This window comes from Hyperoodon ampullatus (assembly GCF_949752795.1).
Source record: "Hyperoodon ampullatus genome assembly, chromosome: 6".
NCBI classification, from domain to species: Eukaryota; Metazoa; Chordata; class Mammalia; order Artiodactyla; family Ziphiidae; genus Hyperoodon; species Hyperoodon ampullatus.
Window position 1 is genome coordinate 119,015,757 of NC_136919.1, and position 17,479 is coordinate 119,033,235.

At 41.7% G+C, this 17,479-nt stretch overlaps 1 protein-coding gene across 1 annotated transcript in view; it reads right to left on the bottom strand.

Annotated features, from left to right (window-relative positions):
- Nucleotides 1-17,479, bottom strand: part of KIF13B (kinesin family member 13B) — a gene marked incomplete at its 3' end in the record, with an annotated part of 184,320 nt that overhangs the window by 33,742 nt on the left and 133,099 nt on the right. Inside the window, exons 32-35 of the mRNA XM_079705977.1 lie at nt 16,937-17,029; nt 12,385-12,537; nt 11,549-11,626; nt 10,332-10,385 (exon numbers count right to left, since the gene is read on the bottom strand). Coding sequence (XP_079562103.1) covers nt 10,332-10,385; nt 11,549-11,626; nt 12,385-12,537; nt 16,937-17,029 — 378 coding nt within the window. The remainder of the gene's footprint in view (nt 1-10,331; nt 10,386-11,548; nt 11,627-12,384; nt 12,538-16,936; nt 17,030-17,479) is intronic.

The following is a 17,479-nucleotide window of genomic DNA, read 5'->3' on the forward strand; positions in this document are numbered from 1 at the left end:
TAACAAAAAAATCTAAAGATACTGAAGAGAAATCTGTTACACATTACGAAAGCTTTATTCTTGTTATAAGACATGATAAATCTTATTACCTAAGTACTCTTCCTCTTGTACTTTTCCTCTTCTTTATAGAATCGCTCTCCCTAATAATATCACCTCACACTTGGGTATCCCCTATGATTAGTGAGGTTCAGCATCTTTTCGTGTGCTTATTGGCCACTCATATATTTGTATATTGGAGAAATGTTTGTTCATGTTTTTTGCCCATTTTGTCCAAATGGCTAAACATTTGCCTAAGGCAGGACTGAAGCCAAATGCAGAATGAACTTCTAGGATAAAGATACAGTCTGAAGTTTTGTTTTTTTAAAAGCATTTCTATTTTATTAAAAATTTTAGGTGTCAAAATTCAAGAGGTTGACAGTATAGTACAGGAATAGCAAGTTCTCATGCTGTCGGTGGTCTTCCTGTACCTGCAGTAGCTCCACTGCACACTTGTGAACACTGGTGTTCACTTCCCGCTGGGCTAGGGACAGGGCAAGGTGGTCATGTCTGCCAACGCAAAGACCTGTGCCAGCGACGGTGCACCTTCCTCCCTCACAGCAGCTCTTGAAGGTAGAGAGTTACCTTCTTTGTGTCTCCTAGACTCGAGGACTTGGTCAATCTGTGAGATGATGCAATGTCACTGACAAAATCACATGAACTAAACCTTGGTTTACTGCTTACTACAATGTACAGCCTCCTAATATTCTTTCTCCTGTATCATGCTCCTTCTCACAAAACAGGGATTTAGTAAGACATTCCTTTCGAAATTCTCCCTTCCACCCTGCTCCTTAGGCCCTCACTGCTCTTGTGCCTCAAGATACCCTCTTTCACTTCAGATTCTCGACTGAAACCTAGGAACAACTCTAATACAGTCAGGCATCTTCTCCTCTGCCACATCCCATTCATGAAAGTAAAACCTCTAGAACAGCATATTACCAAGCCTCTCTTTTTTTTTTTTTTTTAACAGATACTAAAGATGAGTTCCAGTTAAGCCTAAACCAAGTAGTCACAAGTTGCCAATAATGGTAGTCTCTGAATTAACAAGTCTGACTGTACTTTCAACTTGTCTTGTAAATTCCCATTAAAGAGATTTCACTGCATAATACAAAAACAATGCCCAACAGGTGATGGATTAGTTTACCTGTCTAGAACTTGAGCCATAAAAATGGTGACAGCACCAAAACACTTTGCACATCAGTCCCATCCAGTAAAGAAATAAACCCCAACCCATGCTACCAGTATAAAAACCAGTAATGAAGATGAGACACAACTCTTTTAAATGCTGTATGCTCTCTTTTGGTCCTCTGATAATCACTGACTTCTTTTTCACCAGAGTTTAAAAAATGGTATTTTATATTAGTTTAAGCCAGTACTCCACAGATGAGTGACCCTGACGATCAACTTGAGTCTTCATTAGTAATTACTTGCAAAGTAAGTTCTTTGCTGCTCCTGAAGGTGGATGGGGGAAGAAAGCCCTCTTAGGTTGCCAACAGGTACTGGAAACCTATCTGCTTTTAGCAGCCACCTAAGTACTGATCATAAAATCGATAAGCCCCAAGTGATCTGGATCCTGTTTATCTTACAGAAGGCCAGTTTCCCTAGGAACTCTCTCAGCACTTGATATTTTAACAAAACGGTATGATGCTCAACAGTGGGAAGCTAGGAAGCAAGAGAGACATGAAGAGATGATGAGGGAAATGAACTATGAACATGTCACTGCAGGAGCATTTGTGTTACTATGAATCACACACTGATGTACATACTTTAATGTTTCATTAACTTTTTTTGCATTTAAATTTAATTATCTGTCTGGGAAGCTGCAGCTTTGTATACTCTGGGACATCACCATCAGGTGACGGGACAATGAAGTCAACACTCTACTGAGCTTCTCAGGGGAAGAAAAGTCTCACGCTTTCTTTACAGGGTTTAAGCTCATGCAAGGTTGTTCTGAAGACAACACACTTAATTTCAGAATAAATCTGTTTTCATACCTTACATTTTTCTTCCTTTTTGGCAGCTGACATAGTGGGACTCTGTCCCTTAGGAAAACTAAGCAGCTGATTTGGAGTCAGCACCTCAGCCATTTGGTGTGGTCCAATGACAAATAATGTAGGTGTCACCTCTTCCCCAAGGCACACGCAGGGCTCTGCTAGCTTCCCGGGTAATTTTTACCAGCTGGAACTCCCACACACAGTGTTACTCCCAAATCTGAATGGAGGCAATACTCTTACTGTCTCATATATTTGAATATCTCAAGTAAAAACATTTGAAAGGATGCACACGGTACTTACACAGAGCCTAAGCCATATTGTTAGCCCCATCAGAGAATGAAAAACAGAGACACATTTCATCCATCTCCCTTAACCGCCCTCTTAACCTTGAGGCATCTCACAGTCTCACCAACCAGAGACGGGGACACAGAGTGTCTCAGATCGCTCTGGGACAGAACAGGCTCTGCTTCCAAGGGAACAAAAAATTTGGATGATAAACTGGGTACAACGCTCCTCCCTCCTCTTTCTGACACCTGCAGATCTCTGGAGAAACACTCCACTGAAATCATTCACTATATTCTTTCCCTCTGGCTGTACATATCCATTCTCTTGCCAGGAGTGGAATCTGTGGTCCGGGGTCTAGCAACACACACTGCCACCCAGGGACAAGGCAATTAGTGTCTTTCCAATACAGTTCACATGCTTGGCTCGTCCAGAGTTATTCTCCCTTTACTGAAATGTTGGGGAAGAAAAAAGGAAGCATCCCAGTTAAAGGTACTTCAGAGGGAGATCAACTCAGGACAATGAATAAAAAGGACTTGGCCAGACACCAGACCTTTCTGCTTTCTTATGAGCTCAGCTCTCAAAGTCAAAGAGTATGGCTTATTTTTTTTTAAACTTCTACCGCAGTAATCTACGCTCCACTACTGAAATCTGGAAAGATCAATCTGTGATGTTTCTGACATTTTTCATGTCTATCAACCCTCAGAATCAGCCACAATGGGACTTCCCTGGTGGTGCAGTGGTTAAGAATCCGCCTGCCAATGCAGGGGACACGGGTTCGAGCCCTGGTCCGGGAAGATCCCACAGGCCGTGGAGCAACTAAGCCCGTGTGCCACAACTACTGAGCCCGCGCTGTAGAGCCCACGAGCCACAACTACTGAGCCCGCGAATCACAACTACTGAAGCCCCCGCGCCTAGAGCCCATGCTCCGCAACGAGAAGCCACCACAATGAGAAGCCCACGCACCGCAACAAAGAGTAGCCCCCGCTTGCCACAACTAGAGAAAGCCCTCTAGGTGGTCACAAAGCACCGAGCTGATCTCCCTGTGCTATGCGGCTGCTTCCCATTAGTTAGCTATTTTACATTTGGTAGTGTATATATAAGTCCATGCCACTCTCTCACGTTGTCCCAGCTTACCCTTCCCCCTCTCCATGTCTTCAAGTCCATTCTCTACGTCCGCCTGCATCTTTATTCCTGTCCTGCCCCTAGGTTCTTCAGAACCTTTTTTTTCCTTTTTTTAGATTCCATATATATGTGTTAGCATATGGTATTTGTTTTTCTCTTTCTGACTTACTTCACTCTGTATGACTGACTCTAGGTCCATCCACCTCACTACAAATAACTCAGTTTCGTTTCTTTTTATGGCTGAGTAGTATTCCATTGCATATATGTGCCACATCTTCTTTATCCATTCATCTGTCGATGGACACTATGCTTAAAAGCAAAACCCAACAGGGAAAAACACAGCACGCTCTCAGCTGACTTGAGGACCTGATCGGTCCCCCTTGGGCACCTCCTGTTTTGCTGTTACCGCTCTCCAGACAGACACAAATGCTCTGGGTATTCCATAAAGAGGTCTGGTTTTGATCAGGAAAGTGACAAAGAGGTAAACAAAGAGAAGCACCAGTAACATTCCAGGTCCAAAGGTGGCTTCTCGTGCAGCTAAAGAAGAGGTGACTCATACTTGGTACCAGCCTTAACTAGGGCCACAGTACATAACTGAAGTTTTCAGGAAGGTGATGGAGCTAAAACACACAATCCAGTTTTGTTAACTGAATATTCATTTAGGCTTTTGGCTACTTTTAATTGCATCAAAAACTCCAATCAGAAGCTGACAAACATCTTACTAACTTATTTAAAAACATATAATTCTATTTAAAATGTCTTTAAGTAAGACCAGTATTTTTCGTTGACAGAGTTCCTTGGATTGCAAAAGATCTCAATGCACAGCCACTGTTTAAATGGAAAAATAATCTGCTGAAATTAATTCTGCACCTAAAGATGAGTCTAATCTGGTAGACTGGTCACAAAAACTTTGCTAAGTTTTCATTATACCTATACAAAAACTGCCTTACAATAATGATGAAATAGCCAGTAACAGTAAATAACAACATCACTGCAATTAGAAATATTTTATATTCTTAATTGAAAAGCTTTTCAAGAGTGATTTCTTTTAGGCCATAAGGTGAAATTAAAAGTGAAGAGTAGTTAATAGAATTCAATTTATCTTTTTAAGATTAGCTCATCAGTTGCATCTTGGTGGAGCTCAGGAAACAATTCCAACTTGAATATGTAGCAAGCATCAATAAATAAGGGCATGCAAAATGTGGCTGGCTGAATTCCAAGTATTATAGGCCAGAGTGTGACACTGTTTTAGTACCTTACCACTTGCTCTCACCTCCCCAAGAGCCCTAATCCTATCACACTCTCTGCTCCTGCCTCCCGGACACACCTTTTAGTGTTACTTTTCTCCCGACTGACTAATCTTTGCCATGACATTAACTGAAAATTAGTAGGGAAAGGCAGACTTGAACTTGCTCCGTGGCCTCTTCCTGCTTCTAAACCTGAATGTTCTGACATTAGGTGGGGAGGACACAGCACATCAGATTCTCTGGCCTGTAACTCTGATTTCATAATCAAGAAAGAGGGATAGACACATAGATAATGGAACAGAGAACCCAGAAACAGGCCCACACGAGTTTGCAAGGTAGACGTAACTAATGTGATTATAATTTTCAATTTTTTCAAAATACAGTTTCTAGCATTTTAAGCATCGATTCCAGGTTAAAATTATATTTCCAACTCAACTTCCCTTTTCGTTAAATACTTTCATGCAAGGAAGCCAAGATGGTCCCAATGAGCAAAGTTCTGTGGCGTTGAAGGAAGGCCCAAGGCACTTTTGCTCTCTTCTTTGCTTCTCTCCCCCATCCCATGCTTGAGAAAAGCACACCTTACAAGTTCTCAAACATTTACTGTATCATTTGCTTAATTAATGAATTAACTCCAACTCTTCACATTCCAGAGCCTTCTACATTCCATCAGATGCCTTCATTCCTGGTCTCTTCTGACAGATATCTTCATAGCCCAGGCAACAAGGAACATTTGAGAGGAATTGTATATACTGATTACCAAAGTTATTTTTACCAAAGGGTAAGAGCCAAAAACTTAGTACAGTATCAAACTTAGTCGTCTTATAAAAACTACATTTAAAAATGCATTCTTATTCTCAAGGTAAAAGTAAGCATGTTTTAGATAGTAGGATAATACTTGTATCCCACTCATTAGGAAAAACCTAATGGATTAATTACCTCTCCCTGGATCTCTGAAAACTGCAGAATGAAGGAAGTCTCCAAAAGAAAAGAAAAAAAAAAAACATGAGTCTTTGAGATTTTCCAGAACAATTTCTTTAGTAATCTCTCCTTGAGGATTTTGTGTGAAAATTATTGCAGATAAAGCAACTGAAGACCTTCTCAAACCACTGCTTACTAGAGAATAAAATCTTCTGCCTACTATAAAGGGTAGAGAATAAAATTTTTTAATTTTAATTTAATTTTTTTCAATAGGTAATTTGTTTCCATGATCCAAAAAACAAGTAATATAAAAATGCACACAGTGAGAAGCCTCCTACCTCAGGTGCCCACATGCTTCTACTCTCTCCCCAGGCAGGTAAGTAATAGTATCTGTTTATCATATATCCTTATAGGGTTTCCTGCGTCTATGTGAGCAAATCTATAAACAGCCACACGCCCCTCTCTGTTTCCCTCCTTTTATAATTCAAATGGCAGCATACTATGCTGCACTGCATTTTTAATCACTAAGTATATCCTGGTGATCTTCCACATTAGTACCTGGAGGGGTTCCTAATTATTTTTTACAGCTGTACAGTATCCCATTTACTTATGTGTGTGCACATGCACACACTTAGAGGGAGAAAATAGATTTAACCAGACCAAACCAATGGACATTTAGCTTGTTTCCAATCTTCTGCCATTATAAACAATGTGGCAATGGGCACCCTCATATATATGTCATTTCATATGTCTATGAGCACTGCTGCTGTGTAAAGGGGTTTAATAGGACTTGGAAAATTTGTATGTCAACTAGTTTAAACACCACCCTGAGGAATTCTATTATGCACAGCATTATAACAATTTTGAATTCAAAGCAATGCCATATTTGACGATGTTTTTCATTGTTTCATTTAAAAGACCAAAGGGAGGAATCTCTGTTCCTTGCTGCTATTGGTGGAGGGAAATGTTTCTGTTCTCGCTAGTAAGAAAATACAATTTAAAACGTATTTATTTTCCTTAAAAATCTTTTAAGAGGCCCTGCTTTAAATGATAAAACTACTGAGGGCCCCTCGCCTGTGAACAGGGGAGCCACTTTGTGCCCCCTACTGAAGTGAGCCTGGAATCAAATCCTCTTTGCTAAGTGTTCTTGTCACTTTGTTTCCTAGCATCATTTATGATCCTCTGTCACCTGAATTTCCATACTCATTAAACAGGTCCATCCATTAAATCTTAGAACAGTTTTCCTCTACCTTTCCCCTAGTGAAAAGCAAAAGGTCTCTGATTTTGGTATGTGGACATTCATAAAACCTACTGATCTGGACACAAGCAGGAAGTCAAGTGATGCCTGTGGTGACAGTGGTGGAGTGGATGGAATCCCAGCCGTACCTGGTAACCGTTCAGGGCCCATGGGGGCCAACAGTTCACAAGAAGATAAAATAATAGCTCCACAGCTGAACTGGGAGCACAGTTAGTAATGGGCAGCTGGCCTTTCTGTTTTCCCTGAAAAGAACTCCACTGTCCGTCAGAGGCTGGGGACTGCTGTGGTTGCGGAGGGGTGAGAGAGGCCAAGTTCTGAGGAAGACTGCAAACTGCTGCAACGGGAGAAAAGGGTCCTTCACTGTTTGGAGGCGTCGGACGAAAACTGAAAATACATGCTGAAGTAGGGCAGACAGAGCCAGATCCTGGGACGGCATCAGGACACCAGTAAAATCTGAGAGGGGAGAATTTCCTAATCTTCGCTAAGTTACCCAGGGGCCCCAGGACATCAAGATGACTGAAAAAGGGAAGGTCCTGGTAGAGTAACAAAAAATGTGTAATTTATTTACTCATTTAATATATACCCTGCTGGGACTTCCCTGGTGGTCCAGTGGTTAGGACTCTGCGCTTCCACTGCAGGGGGCACAGGTTCGATCCCTGGTCAGGAAACTAAGATCCTGAAAGCCATGCAGCACACCCCCCAAAAAAACCCAAACAAAAAACAAAACAAAAACACACAAACCCCCCCCCGCCAAAACACATCCTGCTTACTTCTCCCCAGTCCTCCACAGAAGAGGCTGCCCTGGGAAAGGCCTCCAATAAACTCTTCACTCTCACACCCAAAATAGTCTTTTCAGTCCTCATCTCGGTCCCTGAGGAGTCTGGAAGGAGCTCCTAAACCGCCTTTCTCCGGCACCAGTTTCCAAGCTGCCCTCCTGTGCCTCCTCTCCTCTTGGAGGACTCCGGTCCGTCGTCGCCCTGGCCGGCTTCCCCTCCTGCGCAGGCCTGAAAGTATCACCACCACGCCCGCACGGCCTCGCCTCTGTGCTCAAATCCCTCACGCTGGTCCAACCAGGCCCTGAGCTCCCCAATCTGTCTTCAGCTCAGGCTTCCAGACCCCTGAACTGGCACACATAACCTTTGGTCCAAAACTGACCCTAATCATTTTCTTCCCCAAACCTGCGCCTGCAGCATTCACCTCTCCGCACTGTCACCCAGTGCCCGTGTCACCCTGTCTCCCCTGGGCTCCACCTTGTTCTTCATGTCGCCGAGTTCTAGAGCTTCCATCTCCTGAGCACGTCCTGAATCTCTCCCTCCCCCTCCCCGCTGCTGAGACCTCTACCCCACCTGCTGTCCCCACCCTCACTTGTGCATTGGTAACTGTACACATTTCTACTATGTACATTATTCTAATGTAATTTTTTTTTTTTTTTTTTTTTTTTGCGGTACGCGGGCCTCTCACTGCTGTGGCCTCTCCCGTTGCGGAGCACGGGCTCCGGACGCGCAGGCTCAGCGGCCATGGCTCACGGGCCCAGCCGCTCCGCGGCATGTGGGATCTTCCCGGACCGGGGCACGAACCCGCGTCCCCTGCATTGGCAGGCGGACTCCCAACTACTGCGCCACCAGGGAAGCCCTCTAACGTAATTTTATACACCACAGCCAGGAACAGGAGTGGGGTTTAGGTGGACTGTTTAAAACTACTCCTTCAAGTGACCCAGCACCCCCGCTACTCCTGGGCGCATCATATAGGAACTTCTGAAATAAGGCCCCTGTCTCTGGGCTCCACCCCACACTACACCCTCTCTGCTTTACTCATGCTCGTTCCTCCTTCCACACTTCTGCTCACACTCTTGCTTCAAACCCTTCCCTGCCTTGGGTGGACCTTACCCTCTTTCAGCATTAAGCTTACTGGGGGCGGGGGGTTCCCCCTCTCCGCAGCCTCTCTTGGTCCCTGAACAATACCTATAAAAGTGCCCACTCCCTCCTCTGGGCTCCTACTCTACCCAGGCATACTTCTCTTACAGCATCTGTGTTCCTTTATTCTGTTTATTTGGTGTAGATGAAACAATAACTCTTTTTCAGGCAGATACTACTGTTTTCTATTATTTTCTTCATTTAAACATAAGGAAACTAGGGTGAGAGAGAAAAGCTGAAGAATTTTGGCTACTTTTTTTCAAGGAATTCATGATAGAGGATTTGGGTTAGATGGATTTCAAAAAAAACACAGAAAGTCATGTTTTTTCTTATATTTTCCTTAAAATACTTGAGTTATTTATAATTAATAATGACACAATTTTCTAAAAACTCTGCTTTGTTTAGCTAATCACAACTATGCTATGATTATCAAGAGCTAATCACACCTGTCAGTGGGCCCGTATCAAGGAGTACTAAACCTTAGCACACTTTCAGACGCATGGTAGGTGGTCAGTGAACTGATGAGCTGGAGAGCAAGTTATTTGCCTATAAACACTGAGACATATATTTTTAAGATTTAGATTACTGGTAGTTTGCCTGAAATAACAGGATATATACACATACATACATACATATCTATGTATTACTTCAGGTAAACTCCTAGTAACCTAGATCTTAAAAATGAGTCTAACCGTTCATCAACTTCATTGTCTTTTTCTTAAGTTTTTATAAGGAAAATTTCAAACCTATAAAAAGACAGATTGTAGAATATTTAACAAGAATAGAAAGAATAGTGTAAGAATAGTGTAATGAATACCACTCAGCTTTGATAATGATTAAATAGCCAATCTTCTTTTATCTGTATCTTCTTTTACTCTGACACAACTTCCTCATGTCAGACCATTTCATATAACACTTTTGGCCTCCTCAAGGGTGAAGATATCGACACAGAGCACACTGCCTGCAGCTGGCAGCACCAACATCTAACGAGGTCCCTCAAAAAACGGCAGGCACAAAACTGTGTCATGTGACATCCAGTTACAATTTCAAGTGTGAGCCCTTTAAGTACATGACAATGAATTGTCTATGCTTAAAACTCTGTTATATTGGGGAAAGCTATATTAACAAGCGAGTAAATACATTCCAGCTAACAAAATTGCTGTTCACTTATTTTTCTTTCTTCTAACAAATAATATTAACTTTTAGACATAATCTTACTCCTCATATATGTTCAATCATTTCATCAATATTTTACTATTAAAAATCTGACATGAAGTTCCTTTTCTGACACAAACAGGAAGAATATTTTCAACAGAAGAACTTAAGCAACTAAATTGTTTTTTAACCCTTAGAAAGTAGAGTAATAATAAGGTCTCGGTAACATTATTTTAACTGGCAGATAAAAAGAAATGAACTCAACACTCTCCAATAAATTTCACATAGTACAGAAAACTGGGAGAAAATTTGGCACGCAAAACTAGCGTGTGATATTTGAGAAGAGGAAAGCTGGAATGGGAAACGGATCAAAGACTGATAGAAAATAGTTACAAACACTCACCTTGTTGCTACCTAGACTGTAGGATGGAATAAGATCCTGTCGGCTGCCAGACAGCTAAAAAAGAAATAAAGAGGGGGATTAGTCCTTCATGTGCAAAAGTACATAGATCTATGGTCCTGGAAATACAAGACTTTGAAAACCGAATCAACAGAATGTTGAAGTTGGATGGTATCAGAGAGGCTGTCAAGACCAAAGTTACAAACTAGACTAGTGGCCTTTGGGACACTAGTCAGGTGCAGTTTTGTTGAAAACCTGAATTAACATTTTTAAGATGGGAGGTTTGTATAACATCAGATATCCAGCGTACACTGAGGCAACAGCTGGCTGGGCCCAAGTAAGAGACACTTCATTTGTTTATCCCCTTCTATTTAAAGGATACCAGGTTACTGGTTACCTTACCCTGTCCTAATCGGACGACTCCTTTCTCTGGGTATTGTAGCAAATGTATACAGGCAAACTATTTATTTTAAACCATAGGATTCTAAATACCAAATCTCTGCACATACCAGTGCATTTTAGTAGATCATTTTCTGAAGGAGTGAGAAGATATTTACACTGAGTTAAAGTGGTATTTTTTACTGCCTGAGAATGCTCCCAATCTTTCCATCTGAGATCATCAGTGACGTCACTGTCTCACGGGGCCACATGTGCCCTCCAGCCTGACACCCGTCCTGCCTCTCACTGGGACCTCTCCAACACCAAGGCTAAGGGTCAGGTGCTCTTTATTTCAATGCTTGTACCATGGCTTTTCTGGGTATCAAGTTCAGACAAAGGTGTACTATCTCTCATATTCCTATCTTTATCAAAAGTAAGGAAAGTAGAGATAAATCACAGTTTATAAACCTAGTCCAGACTTCTCCTCAATTTATAAGTAATTCAGTTTGGCCTAGAAAATTCAAACAGTTTCCCTAGGCATTCGGCTAGTTTTGCTTTAGTACAACAAACACTCACCTAACAGAGTCACCGTGCCAGGCACTGGCGACATGAAGATAAATGAGAAACATTACAGAGGGACTCACCTGGGTACTTTCCCTGTAAAATTAGGAAGGACAGTGACAGAGGGGTGGCACCGATGCTTCAGGGTAGAGAATGGGGACACTTAAATCAGTTCATAGAAGGAAATGATATCCGAGATGAGATTCAGAGGATGGGAAGGAGTTATCCAAGGAAAGAGGAGGAGTGAAAGCAGAGCGCAGAATGGGGTCCCATGTACTCACTCTGTTCACATTTGGAGAGCTAATACTCCTCCTATTCAGCTTCCCTTTTCCTGTCAACTGTTCCTTCACTGCAACTTCCTGTCAGTCAGAGGAAATACAGATGAAAAATACACATGAGAGACACACTTCCAAAGTAACAGTATCTTAAAGCAGGCTCTGAGCTATGGACACATTCCTAGTTCTTTAAACGACGGCTGTTACTTCACACGACAGAATGACCCAATTACCATCACTGTGGAATACTCAAAGTTAATTAAACAGCTGACAGGTTACCTGGATCATTCTTTTCTGTATCTACTGACGGCCCCCTTGAAGCTGGCCAGAAGTCAGTCCCAAGAGAAAGATTATTAAAAGCAGACCATTCTCGTTTATTTTTCATTAGTATTTTTGGTTAAAAAAAAACCAAAGTCTTAACACTGTCACATAAAATGGAGTTCAGGGTTTCTCTGAGGCTTAGGTTTACGGCTGGCACTTCTGTTTTCCCTTCTAGAGATCCACTCCAAGGCTGTGGAGGCAAAGAAGGGCACAGCACTCTACCTTCTGTGACATTATGACCCAGTATCAAGGAATTTCTAAAATACTTCCTTAGCCACCAAGAGTTACATATTCTCTTCCACTACTTCCAAATGGCAACTAGATACCAATTAGGGTCTTGGAAAAAGTAACTTTCCAGTAGTTTCTGTACCTTCAAAGACTTACCCAGCAAGTTTAATCTAAATTAATATGCTCTACTTAGAGGCTTCAAAAGTTTAGATGTAACAATACTGTGACTTGTGGAAAGTCAAACCCAGAGTCAGGCTGGGCTGGCACCATGGCCACCAGCTCTGTCGGCTGACCTGGCGAAGACGATCTAACGTGAGAAGGTTCTCCACTGCCAGCACGCTCCTGAGGTATTTCTCAATATATGCCTCCGAGTCAGCAGAAGCCGTGTTTTCAACGTTAGCTGCCATCCTTGCTAATGCTTCTCGTTCCTCTACGCCCTGGGCATCCTGGAGAATGGAAAATTGTATATTAAAATTCAGTAACTTGCAGAAGAAAATGTTACAAAAGCTTCCTGATCTATACAGATACACGCAAGAGTACTGAACGAACAAATGGGATGCATTCCAAATTCCATTTTAAAGTCAGCTTCTGGAACTCAAAATGCATTTTCCCACAGAAATCATGGTATAAATGGTGGTTAGGTTCACTTGAAAGGCTGGTTAAACATAGAGCAGCTGAAACACAGCACATTTTCAACAAAACTGTTCTCTCCTACATTTCCATTGCAAACAAAGACATTCCTGGTTAGAAAGGATTTGGTGGGCTAGCTGGAAATCTAACCACAATAGTACTTCCTGAACATATCTTGGGGGGCCAGAGGGAGGACTGAGGAGCTGGGGTAACAGCTGGATACGTGTGGGATCTAAACAACCCCTGCAGGAGACAGACACAGGTACGAAGGCTAAGAGTGGAGAGAAGGGCTGGCTTCCAACCCTTTTGCTAAGCAGCCTCCCCCAGACTACATATCCCAAGTGTGGTCTCAATCCCCGACTCTGCAGTGGCAGAGGCCAAAGGCTGGAAGCTGACCAAGAAGAGAAGTAACCAGGCAATTGCCCAGCTCCCTGGACACAATTGGTCCAGGCATATAAATGGGATGTTTGCAAGTCAGGGAGGGACTTTGTTAATGTAGTCAGGTATCTCAAGCTCACATGGCTCATAACAAAGTACTCTTCTCAGGAAAAATCAAATACTTTTCTTACTGGTGAATTTGTTATAGTGACGTCAAAGACTACAAAATATATATCCGCATGCCACTGCATCTTAAGATACCATCGACTTTAAGAAAAGACATCTTATATACCACTGAGGAGGGAAAAAAACTCTGCCAATTAACTTTAAGATATCATCAATTATAAGACCCATTCTAACTTCAAAAATATTCTTTAAAATTTACATAAGCCTTACGGGCTTCCCTTGCGGCACAGTGGTTAAGAACCTGCCTGCCAACGCAGGGGACGAGGGTTTGAGCCCTGGTCCTGGAAGATCCCACATGCCGCAGAGCAACTAAGCCCATGCACCACAACTACTGAGTCTGTACTCTAGAGCCCGCGAGCCACAACTACTGAGCCCACACGCCATAACTACTGAAGCCCGTGTGTCTAGAGCCCGTGCTCCACAACAAGAGAAGCCCCCACAACAAGAAGCCCGCACACTGCAATCAAGAGTAGCCCCTGCTCACCGCAACTAGAGAAAGCCTGCGTGCAGCAACGAAGACCCAATGCAGCCAAAAATAAATCAATAAAAAAAATGAATTTATTTTAAAAAATTTACATAAGCCTTAGAATGGATAAAATATGGAAAAATTCAGAAGACAGCTTAAGTTCACAAAACTTTTGTCTCCTACAGTAATTCGTTTGGGCCCAGGAATCATCCTCATTTTACAAATGAGGAAAGAGGAAGGTTGCATAATTAGCAAAAGAAGCAAGACTAGAATTAGGTCTCCTGACTCCTGATAGAGTATTCTTTTAACCACTGGACATGGAATACTTTATGGTGTCTGAAGGGAACAGACATTATCCTGATTTTCTAAGGAAGAGGATACCTGAGTTTTAAAGAAATGTATATATTATATATCCATGTTATCCACACAAGATATAAAACATTTCCATTTCCTATCAAGAAATAAAACATTTCCATTTCCTCAGAAAGTTCGACCCCTAGCCTTCCCCCAAGGCAAGATGGTTTCTTTCACCACAGATTAGTTCACCTGTTTTAGAAGTTCACATAAATGGAATGACACCCTTTGGCACCTGGCTTTTCACTTAGCATAGTGACTTAGAGATTCGTTCACATAGTTCATTTCTTTGTATGGCTGAGTAATATTCCACAGTATGGATACGCCACAATTTATTTATCCATTCATCTGTTGATGGATGTTTGGGTTGTTTCCAGTTTTAGGTTATTTTGAATTAAGCTGCTTTGAATATTCCTGTGCAGATCTTTATGGATATATGCTTTCATTTCTCTTGGGTAAGGACCTAGAAGTAGAATTACTGGGTCACAGGGTAGGTGTCTATTTAACTTTATGATCAACTGCCAGTGGTTGTATCATTTTACACTCCCATTAGCAATGAAAGCATTCTAGTTGTTTTAAAAAAAAAAAAAAAAAGGAAGAAAGGCGAAACCATCTCTTGTTGCTCTCTGGTCTATGACTACTTCTTTTTGCTACCAAGCCCTCAAAGCTTCTGTAATATGGAACACAAAGAACTTTTCCAGGCTTTTTCATGATGAATTCTAGCTTTTAAGAAGCTTTTTATTTTATTTTGAAATAAAAAATAAACTAGTGTAGTCCTTACACTGTAAGCTTTATGTCTCACTTTTCCTTTTTCTTTATCATCAGGATTTGATAATGTGACCCTAACCCTTCCCAACTTAGACATTTAGCTAATTATTAACAGGTAGCCCCATCACATGAGGCTCTATGTTTATCTTTCTGCTGATTTCCCCACATTTCTGCCCTTCGAAAAACCGTATCACCTGAAGAATAAAAGCACTGCTAAAGAAGATAAGAAAACTACAAATGGGGGACTTTCCTGGTGGTGCAGTGGTTAAGAATCCGCCTGCCAATGCAGGGGACACGGGTTCGAGCCCTGGTCCAGGAAGATCCCACATGCCGTGGAGCACCTAAGCCCGTGCGCCACAACTACTGAGCCTGCGCTCTAGAGCCCGCGAGCCACAACTACTGAGCCTGTGCTCTAGAGCCCACGAGCCACAACTACTGAAGCCCACGAGCCACAACTACTGAAACCCGCGCACCTAGAGCCCATGCTCCGCAACAGAGAAGCCACCGCAATGAGAAGCCCGCGCACTGCAATGAAGAGTAGCCCCCGCTCGCCGCAACTAGAGAGAGCCCACGCGCAGCAATGAAGACCCAACACAGCCAAAAATAAAATTTAAAAAAAAAAAAAACTACAAATGAGGAGAGAAGAGAAGAAAGATGATGGGAGAAAAGGAAAAACTGAAGATAGTTCACTGCAAGTGTCACTGTTTCTCAACTGCATTCAGACCGTTTTATAGAGTTAAGATCTGAAACAACTGGAAAAAAGAGAAAACACTCAGATACAGAGAATAAACAGTAAATCTCTAGCCCCACATATAAGTATACAAAGAGTAATATATTCCAGATCCAAGATTTTGCAGCTTGTCTAACTCGAAAAGGGGCTCAATTTTTAAATGGTCAGCAGGCTCCAAATTAAATAAACAGTTAATATGTGCTATGTAAGCCTAATACTTTGAAGGTCCAGGCAAGAATCAGTCACTATGTGACATTATTTGAGAGGAAGAGTGTTCTGTGATATAAGAACTCTAAAACAAAGCCTAAGTACTGTGTAATCTTTTCACTCTTCCAAAACCTGATCTGTCTTACAATATATATTGCCCATCTATTGTTCAAATAATCAACAGAATCAATCAACAAGCACTGAGCCCCCGAATCAAGAGAACGAAGGCACCATGGATGGTGTGCTTAGGAGGGAGTGCTCACCCCAGGGTCCCATTCCCATTTTCCACCCCAAGGGCAGCACAGCCTGGACCTCCCCATTCACTTCCCGATTTGGGGCAGTCAGTGTAGCAGAAGGAGCCACTCTTGTGTTTTTTGTCGGGTCCTTTTCTTAGACCCCTCACTTCTCCTGCTCCTGTAAGGAAGGCCTCGTTACTAGCTAGGCCAATAACCAAGGGAACGAATCTGTCTAAATCAGGAATTAAGTACTAGGAAGCATATATAAACTACATCCTCTAGCAAGCTCCTGTAGGGGTATTTTCAGCTCTGTTTGATTCCTGTGCATATCTGAATTAGCTCAGAAAGAGAAATAATAATTGTAACTATAATAATAATGGCAATTACAATTTATTGTTTAGCGTGTACACAACAATTTGTGTATATGGTCTCATTTAATCCTTAAAAACAACCCTGTACAGAAGGTATCACTAACCCAATTTGATGAATGAAAAAATTTAGGCTCAAAGGAACTTACCCAAGTTCACGTCACTAAGAGGTGACAGAAACAAGGTTTCTGTTTCATTCCAAAATGAAACCCTGAAACTCTATGTTATGCTGTGTTGCCTTCCTTCAAGGGTTATACCCTCTTCTGTGGGTAAAAAGGTGTTGATTTGCTTTTCAAAAGATTCTTCTTTTAACAAAATACTAAAACCAAAACCTTTAAAGCCACACAAGTACATTTTACTCTGAATCGAGTTAAGATTAGGAAATTCCTCTACAAATTTATAGCATTTTCCTAAATATACATTTTCATTTAACACACATTTCTTGCACAGGTGACTTTTCAGGGAGTTTGCTCTTTCTACATGTTTATTTTTAGTATATTCAAATTTCATATGATCCTTCACCTCTGGAATATTGGAGACAATTTCAAAGGTCACTCCACAGCCTGGAATGGAACTTCGATGTGACATCTTCTTTAGGAGACTCTGAGCAAAACCCTAGAGAAAAACAAAACAGAAGATATGGTTTCCCACCTCAAAAACTGAGTTTTCATTAACAAAGAGACAGCATAAACGACACCACATTCACTCTAACCAAAAAGGAAAAGAACATACTTCCAATATAAGTCAGAATCCAAATCACTACATATAAGTTCCTCAACTTTGTCTTAGTGCCCCAAACCAATTTATATGATGCCTGCCACGTGACAGGTCCCATACCCAATATATGAAAAGTACAAACCCTAAACTCGGGAACCACACTAGGCATCTGGCTCAACTCCGCTTAAAGGCTACAGAAATAAGACTGTTGACTTCTACAAGATAAAATGACCTTCTAACGAAGATGTAAGGAAGGGCTGGTGACCCTTATCCTTTTTTTCTTTTCTTTCCAGCACGATAGACATCCTGCACTATGAATATTGACAAGTTCAGGCATTAATTCTTGAC